This window comes from Epinephelus lanceolatus, chromosome 3 (assembly GCF_041903045.1).
Source record: "Epinephelus lanceolatus isolate andai-2023 chromosome 3, ASM4190304v1, whole genome shotgun sequence".
In the NCBI taxonomy this organism is placed as follows: Eukaryota; Metazoa; Chordata; class Actinopteri; order Perciformes; family Serranidae; genus Epinephelus; species Epinephelus lanceolatus.
Window position 1 is genome coordinate 43,230,784 of NC_135736.1, and position 14,864 is coordinate 43,245,647.

At 41.7% G+C, this 14,864-nt stretch overlaps 1 protein-coding gene across 1 annotated transcript in view; it reads left to right on the forward strand.

The window, feature by feature from the left end:
- Window positions 1-14,864, forward strand: part of LOC117255300 (voltage-dependent T-type calcium channel subunit alpha-1I-like) — a 386,243-nt gene that overhangs the window by 324,929 nt on the left and 46,450 nt on the right. Inside the window, exons 30-31 of the mRNA XM_078166400.1 lie at window positions 3,546-3,616; window positions 14,586-14,664. Coding sequence (XP_078022526.1) covers window positions 3,546-3,616; window positions 14,586-14,664 — 150 coding nt within the window. The remainder of the gene's footprint in view (window positions 1-3,545; window positions 3,617-14,585; window positions 14,665-14,864) is intronic.

Here is a 14,864-nt window from a genome sequence, read left to right on the forward strand (position 1 = left end):
TGTAACCCATGCATAATGTGGTGTGGCATTGTCTTGCTCGAATAAGTTGGCACGTCCCTGAAAGAAAAGCGTATCTGGATGGCAGCATATGTTGCTCCAAAACCTGCATGTACCTTTGAGCATTTATGTTGCCTTCACATATGCACATTACCCACAATGACACTAAAAGACTCACATACCTTCACAGATACTGGCTGGAAACTTTGCACGAGTATGGATGGTCCTTTTTGTCTTTATGCCAGAGGACACAACATCCATGATTTCCAAAGACAGTTTGAAATGTGGACTTAATAGACCACAGCACACTTTTCCACTTTGTGCCAATACATCTCAGATGAGCTCGGGCCCAGAGGAGGCAATGGTGTTTTCGGATGTTATATGGCTTACACTTTGCATGGTCTTAATCTGCATTTGTAGCGTTGAACTGTGTTTACTGACAATGGTTTCCAAAGTGTTCCTGAGCCCATGCAGTAATATACTCTATACAATCATCTCAGTTTTAAATGCAGTGCCGTCTAAGGGATTGAAAATCATGAGTATTCATTGTTGTTTTGTGGCCCTTTCTTTTATGTGCAAAGATTTCTCCAGATTCTCTGAAGCTTTTGATGATATTATGGATTGTAGATGATGAAATGCCTAAATTTGTTGCAACTGCGCTTTGAGGAAAAACTGTTGGACTATTCGCAGACGCAGTTTTTCACAAAGTGGTGAACTTTATGCTATCCTTGTCTGTGAATGACTGAACCTATTGAGGATGTGCCTTTCATACTCAATAGCCCTTTTTAGATAGGAATTGAGCAAATTTACAGGAAAGCCCAATCAGTCTTCTTTCAGCATTGGCAGTATAAAAACAAAATCAGGGAGTGCGGCAAAATGCCGCCTACCTACTTTTGTTTATACAGAATGTGCCTTTTTCGGGGCAATGGGGGGCGTGAGCAAGTAAACAGTGACGTGGGAGGGAAGCCGCGGCTGGTTAGTCCTTCGGCGATTCTCTCATAAGTCGGCCCGTTCTTCACCGTTCCTGTCATCTGACAGTTAATGGCCTCTTTGTTTGCGAGGGCAAGGAGGGCGCACAATTCCTTGTCTCCTCAGTTGCTCATCTTTACAGTGTCTGTCAGGTTTGCGTTTCCCTCTTGCTACTAGCTGCTCGCTAATTCCTGCTATCAACTGTTGCCTGTTAGTCCACCGCCAGTGGCTCGCACGTGCGGCATCATCAACAGCTCCTCCCACAAGTCATCAACAGCCCCTCCCGTTGTGGAAGGGCACCTCGGTCTGTTTAAACTAAAAGGTTCCGCCAATATGACTACCCTACGAGGCGGAAAATTGGGCACCTCGGATCAACCCGCCAATCCGGTGTGTCTAAACGCTTGCAGCTTGCCGACAAAATGGCCCAACATTTGCAGAAAATCTGGCAGTGATACAATCCCCTGTTACCAAGTAACCTATTTACCTGCAAAATGTTCAAGGTGATTTAAACATTTCACCACTTTCCCAGTCATTGGTTGCTCCTGTCCCAACTTTCCTGAAATGTGTTGCAGGCATCAAATTCAGAACGAAGTATATGTACAAAAAACTTAAGGTTAATAGTTTGAACATTAAATATGTTGTCTTTGTACTGCATTCAACTGAATATAAGTCAAAACAGATGTGCAAATCATTAAATTCTGTTTAATTTATGTTTATACAGTGTCCCAAATTTTTGGAACTGGGGTTGTACATGTAATCTTAACTAGGTCACCTTAGAAATGTTGATATGATGCACATGAAACTTACAATTTGTAACATATCTTCTCTGGGTGTGTTGGTCTACAAATGAGGAGTGGTCAGGCGCAGTCATGGCGCGTTGCTAGTTAGATGACGTAAAAAGCAAATGCGCCAGTGACCAACAAAAACCTGGTCTAAAGTCAACGGTACAGTATTTCGCTGTTAGTAATTTGTGTTAGTAGTAATATGTGTCTCTAGGCGGGTGCACAACGCGCGTGCACTCTGCTCAGACACACACGGAGCAGCCACACATAGGCAAAAGATAACAAATAAAAATATGATTACAATGTGAAAGGTTATTATTGTGCACATTAAAATATTTATCAGAAGCACGTCTTAATGGTCAGTCATTAATCAGAATGATCTAATCGCAGTAACAATGATCATCATAATCCGGGAGGTCCAAGCTGCAGTGTCCGAATATACGGAACTGCGAGCAGACCTCCACGGGCTGATGATGCATAGCCTGTAAAATGAACTTGTCTTTCCCACTTGAATTGTGATCATTTTGGCATGTAAATAACAAAGCCAAAGATATGAAAACGTTTCATAAACTTTATTTTGACAGAAACACAACAATAACCAGCTTCTGTGAACTAAAAACGTAAACTTATAGCCCTACAAGTACAAATGTATATGTAAAAAAAAAAAAAAGCTTTTAGAACGTAAAACTGAAGATCATCTTGTCAGGAGGAGGAGGAGGAGGAGGAGTAGGAGGAGGAGGAGGATGATCCCAGCTCCGCAGACCAGCGCGCAGCCAGACCAGACGGTGCAGCCACGGGACCAGCCCTTCCTTCAGCGTTTCTCTCGTGCACGTGCGCTCTCTTTCTCTCTCGCAGTATCACTCTGTTTCTTTTCTTTTGACTTTTCTAAGATGACAGATGCTGAATATATACTCCCTATCTGATGCTGGGGCTGTTTGTGGTTGGCTGAGAGGGATGTGAACTCATTAGATTGCAGCTGTGTTAATCAAATCAGGTTGGGTTTCCATTACGCGTGCCAAACGGTGCCAATCCCCTTTGATCTGACGTCAGATGTGACGGGACAGTCGATATAGAGATACATTTTTCGTCTCCTCAGCTGTAAAACGCTCACTCTTTCCAGTTGGTAGGTCCGCCATCTAACTAGCTCTCCACCAAAACACACCCATGACTAATTCACAGAGTAAGTCCAACCCTTTTAGACTCTCCGCTATGGCGAACAGTCTGAAAACGCGCTGTCTAACTAGCAAGTGACTGGGACACGCCCATGCGCTGCACGCCTGGCGCTTTGCGTTTTAGACCATCTAAATAGGGCCCTTAGTGTTGCCCTAACCATACACTACCACCACTGCATCCACCTTCTCTCTATCTCACACATACACACACTTACACACTCCATCTCCCAGGAGCTTTTATTGTCTGAGCGGCTGTTGCCATTTCCAACAGAATACGGCCGCGGCCTTTTTCTTTCTGCTACCGGCCGCATCGTCAGCCATGTTCCTCCAGAAATTGGACCGCAGGGAATTGCGTAGGGTCCCTAATGGAGAGCCGCGAACCTGTTCCATCTATCGATCGTTTGTTATGTCTCTCCTCCTCTTTCTCTTCCTTCCTCTTATCTATCTTGATCGTTTCCTTCTATCTCTGTGGTGTTGTTTGTCTTTCTGTCCTTTGTTTCACTTTCTCTCCTTCTGTACAGTGGACTCTCACTGGCTGTTATTTATCATTGAAACACTAACGTCCAAAGCAACACACATACACCCAGACATGCTATAGCTGTTTTACCCTGTGCTCCTTTTCCAGTGCTGAAGCTGTTGAAAATGGCAACCGGGATGAGAGCTCTGCTAGATACAGTGGTCCAGGCTCTGCCTCAGGTATGTGTCATCACACACACACACACACACACACACACACACACACACATACACAGACGTCCTCTCTCAGCTTATCACAAGGACATCCAGGAGTTAATTAACATTTGTGGAATGATAAACGATCGGCGCCGATAGAAACCCCTGCGAATTATGACTTTCAGGAAGTCAGGTTATGACTAAATTTTTGCCCTCAATGTTACGACACCTTGTTAACTTTCCACTGTTCCTCTCATTTATTCAGGAAATATAAAGACCTCTGTGGCATTAATTTAAGATGTTTCATCCCCACTGCTGCTAACGAGACGAGAGCGGCTAAAAAGTTCTGCTCCCTTGGTTCACAAAAAGGCTCTTTGTTCTTTAGCCTTTCAAAGTTTTTGCTCATTCTGGGAATTCTGGAATACTGTGGATTTTTGCACTGGCAGTATTCAGCCAGAAATTGCATACGTTTTGTTTTGTCATGCAATGTAATAACTATATATTGAACTCAGTAAATGACTTTTATGAATAGGGTTTTTAATAGGACTGCCAGAATGTCATTGAAAGCTTGTTTTACATAGTGGTTGAATTAGATGGTGCAACAGATGGAGACTTCATCAAAAATGGGAAACACCATCAGCAAACTAGAAAGTGAGATTTTTTGTTGTTTATACCCGAGTCTCATTCCTTTCCTTCTCCTCCTTTTCTTGTGTTTTCCTTCTGTTAAGTCTCCTTAACTGTGTTCTGACTGTCTCTGCAGCTGGACATCTTTCCATAGATATGACCTGTTGTTCTGTCCTTGTCTGGGCTTCTCTTTGTCTTCGTCTGCCTCCATCACTTCACTTATGAAATAGTTGTGTTTCCTTGGCCTGAAGCAGACACTGTATTTAATGTGTTTAAGAAAGATTAGTGGCAGAAAGGATTTTTGTCAGATAAATGATGATGTGTCTTTGGCATATTTGGCTTGACAAATTGCCCAACTAATCATAAGTGGCTTTCAACATTAATAAAGAAACATCTGTCCAGTAAAGCCCACCACAGATGACATACCCATTGTCATTACTATGTACAAATGGTGGTGCTTTTAGTTGGTGTAAAAGACAAGGAAAGTAATGTTTTATTATGCTCCGTTACTGTCAAGAAATCCCATAAAAAGATCAATATTAATGATGCGTCCGTTACTCAGTACTCTTCAGTTCCCTGTGCTGTCATTAGCTCTCAGCTACAAGCCCATTCCCTCCCACTTAAGTAGACATGTCAAAGGTTAACCATTATTAGGTTAACCACCAAGAATATTCAAACCTGTTACAGTATAGATAATATTTGCTTCTCTTCAGTTTCCTGCACTGCGCACCAATCAAGTCAGGTGCTAGCTAGCAGCGTCACTCATTCGGCAATGTCCACTGATAAAGCTGGCCCAACCCACCTGCATTGCTGCAGAAACATTGTACCCACTCTCTGATCTCCCCCCAGGTCACCTCAGTGAATCAGCAGCTCAGTTGTGAGCCTCAAACCCCCTTTCACACTGCTTACTAAGTTATCACTGTTTGTACCATTAGCACTGTTAGCCAGTGCTTAATTTGAGCCAGAACGTACTGGAACGCACCAGGATCTTTTCAGAAAAGGCCCTGGTGCGTTCCGGAACTAATTTGCATGGGTCTAGAACTTTTCACATCTAAAAACTACATACAGTATTGGCTGATGTCACTAGTGTTGCAGGGTGGAGTACCGTAGTACTACGGTGCCTCACGTACCACTACTGTGGGATAAGTTCAAAGTCCAATCGCAAGGGGGTGAGTGTCCATGCGCCGTCCAATAACGGTGCGCGCTGGTCAATAACGGTGCGCGCTGGTCAATAACGGAGCGCGCTGGCCACCTGGCACTCAATTTGCTGCTGTAGTGGTTTGTTTTACAGACATGTGAGTATCTTTGAGCAGTGAAAGTTATTATTTATTTCTTTTTACTTGTCGGCAGTGATTTGTTTTCCATGGAGCTCTAAGTGCGAGCATTTTACTCGCATTTGCGACTAAAAATAGTTTTGAGCGAGCAAAATAAATCATTCAGCACGCTGTGCAAGTACAGATTTCAACCAGCAGCAGAAACGAAAGGCGAATCCTGCCAGTTGTGGGTTGAACGGGGGTCACAGACAGGAATACGACAGTCAAATAGCCTACGGCGGCTCCGCGGCGCAAGATAACGGCTTACCGGTGACAGAGAGGTCCAACTCCAGGTCCAGTAGCCTAATTTCCTCTTTGGTTGGCGTCATGACTGCCCAGTAGTACCTGGACAACCGAGCCGTGGCGGCACACAGGTATGTGGCGTGTCAGAGGAGAAACGAGCCGTTCACATTTCTCTCTTTGTGGCAGGTACGGACGACAGACCTCACCGCACTTTATGGACTGTTCTTTACTTATGGAGGGACTGTTCTTTACTTGTCAGGGGAGGAGGGTGGCTGGTTGATTTTTATTTTATTTATTTATTTTATTTTGATCCCCCCTATGTTCATCACTTACTGATGCTGTTTTTGAAGTATGAATAAGTCAGTAAGTAATTTATTCCATTGAAATATCATTGATGTATTATAGAAAAGTGATTTATCTTTTTATAAATGACAAAAGGCACATCTGCCTCATTTTTGCTGTGGTATCGTGATACTACTCAGAACCGTGATACTTTCACTGGTATCGTACCGTGGGTCCCAATTTTGGTACCGTGACAACACTAGATGTCACAACCATTCCATTCGGAGTTGTGCAGTGAGGTGGCTCAGGTGCCGCTTAAAACTTTTGGGAGTGGTGGAACACTGCTCTCTCAGAGGTCCAAAGTGTTACCCTACTTCTAATTTTACAAATTAAGCACTGCTGTTAGCACAGTCAACATGGCAACTGGTGCTAACAGTTAACCATGCTAAAGGGGTTTTGCGGCACAGCTAGCTAGCTCCCACCTGATCCTGGTTGTGTGCAGAGTGGTGCAGCCAAAGCAAGCTTGACTAACCAGTGGAAAAGGAAGATGGGCAAACTTTCCCTTTAAAATAATTTGGTTCTAGTTTATTGTTTATTAGTAAATTATGTGTGTAACTGTTGCCTCACTTTGACAGCAAGACCCCGGGAAACATGAACATGACCTGCAATGTACAGTTCAAGATCTGAGAACATAAAACAAAAATGAATACACACAAAGTCAACAACTATAGATACACCACAGAAATAATAACATAAAGATGCATGTATGTTCCATGTATCAAATGTATGATTATTTTTTCAAATAGTTTCTATTTTTTTTATTATTATCATTATTATTATTAAAAAAAATCATAGGGAAGATTTTGTAAAGTTCTTGGGTTTCTTTTTGATAACTGACAAATAACTTTTGTCAAGCTGCATATAGCCCTAAAGATAAAGATGCTTTATAGTATCTCTTCCAACTGTCTTTTCTTGTAGCAAAAGCTTCATTACTTTTTACCATAGCTATTGAGATAAAATGACATGTCTATTATCCTCAGCATCTTCATCTTTTTTGCATATAAAAAAGAAGTGACTGAACTTCTGCCTCTCTTTGCCGTTCCCCGACATAACAAAGCTTTAAACTAACAAAAAAAAAAAAAAAAAAAAGGAGAAAAACAAACTAATGGATCTGGACCGACTGTTCTCTTTAAAACAGCTCTTTATTAAAATCATTTATAAAGGAGTCTGTACAGCCAGAAGTAGATTTTTCCAGCGCTGCTGCCACATCACTGCTGTCTGGAGCCCTCTGGGAGGGTTTCTGAACACACACAGACACACAGACATACACATTAACACAAATAAACACAGGCTCACACACTGAGGTAAAATTACAGTCACAGAAATCTCCCCCGCTTCAGTTGTGCCTCGAATCAATAGTCCCTTTTCCATCCACTTTAACTTGTTTTCTTTCCAGTCCCTGCTCTCTCATTTGGACAGATTTCAAAGTTTTTCAGGTTTTGTTTTTGCTGTGCAGGCTTAGACCACAACAAAAAACACTTTGAGCTAAGAGTGGGTCAGCATGATCATTAGCACACATGACTTATTTTTCTAAAGTACCCCATCATAAAAAAAAGAAAAGAACAAATGTGATCAAAAAAGACTGTGAATTACCGGCTGTGCTTTGGCCAAATCCTTCAAATACTCTGTATACACCAAACTGTTCCGCAATAGGCTATCAATATATAGGTAGGCTCACTGCTTTCCAACCTAGACATTATATAAATACTGTTTCCCATAATCTACGGTGATGCAAAAATTCACTGATAGATTTGTTTCTGAGAGACTTCATATTCTGTTGTGTTTGTTGGGGAAAAGGTCTTTTGGAACCATGATACAACAGCTGCAGACTCTATACCCTATGACATCCTAAATTTGAGTTTTAGCACTCTAGTTCTGTGATTTAGGAGAGAGGTAAGGTAAGATGACGTAAGGTACACTTAAATGTCCCTGAGGTGCAATTGAAATAGAGACAGTAGTCCTGAGTAGGGATCTGAACCTCGGATCGGGTATCGGCACTGATCACGTTATTTTTACAAAACCGGAATCGGTAATAAAAGACTGGAGGAATCAAAACAACAAAAATGGCCAGGTTTTTCATCTATGTTGTTTATTGTTGCCTCCGCTTTCCAATGTATTGTAACCAAGCGTCCTGGGTTCGCCTAACTGAGTGCAGCTATTGAGCAATAAATGGACAGGAGTCGAGACAACAGGTTCAGTGGCCACCGCTTCTCTCTTTATTCTGAGCAGCACAGCCACACCTAATGGCGGAACCTTGCCTACCACAGCCCTACGGCAACTCTGGAGGGACAATTTGTTTACAATTCAGAATTTGTTTATATTTCGTGCTGCTGAACCACCGATAAGCTTTTTGGATACTATTTAAATAAAAAACAAACCTTACAGGACAACTTGGATGCATTCTTTTTATTGTCTTTTTAATGCTTTGCAAAGTATCGGATCCGACTCGGTATTGGACTCGGTTTCAAAATAAAGGACTCAGTATCGGATTGGATGCAGAAAAAATGTGATCGGGACATCCCTAGTCCTGAGTACAACAAAACACTGTCAGGGGGTGTCATAGTGGGGAGGAAAGTGGGACTGGGTTCCAATAGGAGGGGGGACTCAAAAACCCTGGAATGAAAAGTTTGGTTTTGTTTGCAATTTTTTATTTCTGAATAATCAGTGCCATAACTACATTAAAGTTGACTGAATAAATCAGTTGAAAGACTGAGCTTTGTATTGAAATAACAGGTAGTGGAAATTCCCAAAGGCCCCTCTCATCTTTTAAGGGCACAAAATGGTTTAGTCTGCCCCTGCATTAGGATTCATCTTTATACTCAGCTCATGACTGTTTATGCTGCTCATGTCTTTCCCCAAGAAAGTACAACCAGGGTTCCATAAAAAGAAAAAAAAAATGAAAGAAGGAAAGAAAGCAAACTTACAAAGAAGAAAAAAAATTAAAAGCGTGAGAGAGACATGGTATAAGAGAAGAAGGGTGGTGGGCCCACAGAGACTGCTTTTGTGTTGGGCCCAGAATTTGGTGCTATGTCCCTGAACCTGAGATAGGAGACAGTAAAGTAAGTTTATCAAGATGTTTACAACAAAAAGGCGAGCTGTCCAGGCCCGACCTGAGCCTGAGCCACAGAGATAGTTTTGGATTCGAGCCTGATTACAAACTCTGAATCTCCGATGTAATTTTCAAAAATATACACCCATCAACAACCTTATTATGTACACCTGTTCAACTGCTTGTTAACGCAAGTAGCTAATCAGCCAATCAAGTGGCAGCAAATCAATGCATTTAGGCATGAAGACATGGTGAAGACGACCTGCTGAAATTCAAACTGAGCATCAGAATGGGGAAGAAAGATGATTTAAGTGACTTTGAATGTGGCATGGTTGTTGGTGCCAACCAAGGTCTGCAGAAGACCATCTCTGAACCAACAACACGTCCAACCTTGAAGCAGATGGGCTACAGCAGCAGAAGACCACACCAGGTGCCACTCCTGTCAGCTAACAACAGGAAACTGAGGCTACAGTTCACACAGGCTCACCAAAACTGGACAATAGAAGATTGGAAAAACGTTGCCTGGTCTGATGAGTCTGGATTTCTGCTGCAGCATTCAGATGGTAGGGTCAGAATTTGTTGTAAACAACATGAAAGCATGGATCCATCCTGCCTTGTATCAACGGTTCAGGCTGCTGCTGCTGGTGTAATGGTGTGGGGGAGATTTTCTTAGTACCAACTGAGCATGGTTTAAACACCACAGCCTACCTGAGTATTGTTGCTGACCGTGTCCATCCCTTTATGACCACAGTGTACCCATCTTCTGATGGCTACTTCCAGCAGGATAACGCACCATGTCACAAAGCTCACATCATCTCTAACTTGTTTCCTGAACATGACAGTGACTGTGTTTACAAGGTCTTTAGTATCCCGGTTTTGACTGGGTTTTTTAAGTATCCCGTTTTTGTGTTTGTGCATGTAAACACCATATCCCGAATTCAGAAACCGGGTTATGCCCTTTTCCCGGTTTCAAGAAACCCGGTTTTGCCACCTGGAGTACTCCAATAGAAGCAGGGATACTGGAGCATGTATATGCCTTATATCGGTCTCTGACGGCGGCCCACTGTGTGTGCAGGCGCCAGAGTGACGTGCCAGATATACAAGCAACATGGCGGCAACGAGAGCTTCCCATTTTTGAAGCGACGAAGAGACTGAATTTTGCTTGAAAATGATGAAAGAACTCAACATAACTACGTGTTTAGACGGCAGAAGACACAGAAATGCAATATTTGTTGTCGCTCTCTCCTCCCATTGCTGAAGATGACGTGGATGAGCCATAGCTGTAATGCGACGTGAGTATTTACTAACGCTAAGCCCGCTAGAAGCCACAGAGGTCTCATTTTTGTCTTACTTCTAAATATAATAAATATATCACATTTCCCGCTCAATCTTTTGTAAACAAAAGACGTAAAAGACGTAACACACGCCTGCGCAGATAGGATGCAGTGATCAGAAAACGGGTTACTGGTATTTATCATGTATACAGGGATATGAATAACCGGGTTTCTCTGTGTTCCATGTAAACATCATATCCCGGATAAGCCTCAAAACCGGGATACTAAAGACCTTGTAAACACACTAAAATTTTAACAGTGTAATAACATTGTGACACGATCTCCAACATCCTGTCTTATAAAATGCACAACACAGCTTGAAAACTGTCATACGACATAAAGTACATGTTTAATAGAGACTGTATAAGATTTCTCCTCATTAATGAGAGGCAGGAGTCAGAATAGGTTGTTGGCAACAGATACCATATACATAATTCATGACATTTAACTAGCTATACGGTCTGCATTAAAAACAAAACAAACAAAACACTGGGAAATTAAAGCAAGCCCAACCTGATCCAAGCTCCAGGGAATTGTCAGAAAATGCAGCCCAGCGCGGCTTGAACCTGGTGGGTTGGGTCAGGCTCAATCAGGTCTGGGCTGATAACTGAAGCTCTAACATGAGCTGCAAAAAATAAAGCCACTGCAGCTTGATAGCAAGAACTGGTCACCTTTGACAGCAGAAACTGGACAAAACTGTTCTTTGAGTCTCCTGTTTTTGGAAATTAGATCCACCATAAAAGTGTAAGCAATTACCCAGAGGACTGTGAGTATAGAATACCCTTTCATGTGTTCGCACCATGATGCAGATTACTTAATCCAGGTTCAGTTCTAAGAACAGAAAAGAACACATTCAGTTAACTGTTTCAAAAGTCTGAAGATCACTTCAAATTTGTTTGCTATGGAAACCAAAGGTATAAATATCAAAGTCCTTTCTCACAAGTCTCTGCTGCTTAGTTGCCGGCTCTAATGCTTCCATAGCTTCCAACGATCTGTTTCTTATACCACAGCATCCCCATCTCTGCGGTGTGCTCTCACTCCTCGCTTGAGGGATCTAAAGACATCAGATGGGCTTACATTACATACTGCAAACTGCTTCAGGCCAAGTCATTGCTTTTAGTATCCGCCAGGAAACATCAACATGCACAACTGGGAAGAGAGAGGAAGTTATCCTCGGGCTTTGCCTTACCTCTCCAATTTCCCCATTTCACCCTCCTTCATTATTTCTTCTCTTTTTCCAGCATCGTCCTCTTCTTCAATAAAAGCTATATGTGTTATCCTTCTGCTAATCCACTCTCACTTTATTTGCCTATATAATGGAATTCTACACTCATGTATTTGAAAGCACCTCATTGCCTTCCCTGTGAGGTGACTTAGCTAATGGCATTCTGCTTAGTGCCTGCTATTGCACCCCAGGGAGTCCTTTAGCCATTTACAACGCATACGTATCACTATCTGGGAATGCTTTCTCTACACGGGTGGATTCATGCTTGTTCAGCGAGTAAAATTTTCCCCGAATTGTGTAAGAGAGTGATTATCCTTAATTTGAGGCAGGAAAGAGTTTTATTGTGGTTGCTTGCTTTGTGTGTGTTAACCTCCAGTTTTGCTATTTGCAGCTGTGTCTGATTCGATGAAATGTTTGTCGTATCAGGATCTTGGATGTGCCTGTTTAGTTTCATGACCTTTAAGCCCTTAAAAAAAAAAAACATCCAAAACCTACTGCAGAATTTAAAAAATGCATGAGCACCAATAAGCCTGTTTTCATATTTCATGAAAAGCTCAGGCTTTCTGTCCAGATTCTTGTCCATGCAGCTGGGTGGGCCACACAGTGAGAGATTCTTTTCACAGAAGATCTGACACACCATGAATTGTTTAGCAGCTTCTCTGGTTGTAGTTTGTAACATCTTCAGTGAAATCTTTGGAAGCGTAATGTGTTCATATGAGAGAAAACTACATAGTTTTTCTGAAATAATGGGATTATTATCTGAGAAATGTATTATTATCTCATTAATTCAAAGCCACACTGTGTAGGAATTTCTCCCATCTAACGCTGAACTCATATATTGCCTTCAAACAGATAGCACACTCTAGCACCTCACTGTTTCAACCGTGTATTGCAACAACGGTAGCCGCTGTGTACCAAAAAGCTATGATGACATTGATGAAACCATGTCATCCGATACTTCATGGAGTATTCATTCAGGCTCCTACACAGACATGTGACGTGAGTTGACAAACCCCCTCCTCATCATGCTGGCTGTGTTTATAACGTAGGACTGTTGGGGCGGGTGTAAATCCAAACAAACCAATCACGTCTTGTCTTTTGACAACTGACAAGTGGCTCAACCTCTCACACCTCATCCCTCTCCTCGCATCACTGCGGCACTGGCCTGTGAATTCGCCGGTCACGTTGCCTTTTTGATTTTCTTTTGCGCTTTCTTGGCGACGAGGATTCCGTCTCCCGTGATGCTGCATATGCATGATCCTTCATTATGCTCAAAGAGTGGGGCTTTGTTATGCTGCAGTAGTGCCGGGGCAGTAGCGAAGCGCCTCTTGCTCCTCTCCTTCGGCTTCTCAGTCACGTAGCGCTGGCCTGGCTCTCAACGAAAACGCAGAAGGCGAGGCTACTCCCTGGTAGTGCTATATGTCCCTTGCTGGTGGATGTATTTTCAAGATGGCTAAACGTTATGGAACCCCCCAAACGACTTACCCGCCCAATGTACAAACAAATCTGGAATTCTCCTTTTACGAGAATAAGTCAGATTATTGGTGGAGGTAATAGCACACCACTGATGACATATTTATGAATGCAGACATTGATTTTTGCCAATAAACAACTGAAATTCTACACAATGTCCCTTTAAAAAAAAAAAAAATAAAGGAGATTTCTTTTCAACAAAGACTTTTCTCATAGTTCTGCAATAATAATTTCCTTAATTATAAAAACAGAGTGGAGTTTTTCTCAGATATCTGAGATGATTCATTCAGAAAAACTGGGAATTTTGTTTCCCTATAGTGAATGCTTTTATCGGCACTTGCCTCTCGCCCCCTGAGCTATCTTCAGTAATTCCTGTTGAAACCTTTGAAAAGATGATGAATCAGTGGGCAAAACACTGTAATCTTTTTATTTTTGGTGCCAAGGACAACAGCATATGGTCATGATTTAAGCCAGGGACATAAATATAGATAGTGCAGGCAGTGTGATTGCACTGGGGCCCCTGGGGTGGAGGAGCCCATAGAGAGTGGGCTCTTGCAGGTGATTCAGATTACCACGTTAGAAATATATCTGTGTTCAAAGATAAATGATTAAAAAAGAATACTATTAATTTAAAAACGGTGCCATTTGCTGTTTATCTCCTCAAAAAGGCAAACCCATCTGACATAGTTCTCTTTTTCCTGTCTTTTTTTTTCAAATAGTCAGTAGCTATCTGAAACAAAAATAAATGGTTTTTATTTTTACATACGTTTACCTCATTATTTGAAACTTCACACGTTTAATGAACATCTGACATAGTGATATTTTATGACGGAAGATAAGACAAGCAAAATAGGTCCCACACTCATTACACATGTTTTTTTTCCCCAAAAAAACATGGGAAGAAGGCATTGAGCAACTTAAGAAGAGATGACCCAAAATTTGCACATAAGTAAAAAACAAAATTGAAATTAGCACAAAAATTAATTAAAAAACAAAACAAAAAACAAGGAAATAGCCTGAAAAATAGCTTTAAAAAATACGAATTCTATAACATGCTTTTAAATATATTATTGTGATAATTATGAATTATTTCTTAAGTCTACTTACATCCTGCAATTCATGTGACATTTCATGCCAAGTTACTCATTGCCTTTTTTCCCATGTTTCCACAGACGTATTTTCTTAGGGTTAGGTTTAAATATTTGTGAAAGGCATCTGAACACATCACAAGAAAACTGACTTCAATTCAGGTTTCAAAGTGTTAACCTCTGAATCAGTATCAACATAATCTGAACCACTGTACCTAGAGAAGTACACCTGATTAAGTACAGTGAACACAATGAGTTACCTCCGTCAGAATAACGTGTGAATGTTCCTTTTTGTGTGACAGGTGGGAAACCTCGGTCTGCTCTTCATGTTGCTGTTTTTCATCTACGCAGCTCTGGGAGTGGAGCTGTTTGGAGAGCTGGGTGAGTCTGCTCAACCACCAACTTGTTGCTAATCAAGTGACAAAAACATTTTAATAACTGTTCCCAAAACAAGATTGTCACTCTTGTCACCAGTTATCACAACATCATGTGGCTTGTCAGCATCATGTGTTTTCAGCAGCCATCAGGGCTGCCCCTCTGCCAGGCCACGCTGTTGAGTCTAAATTGAAAATTAGCTTCCC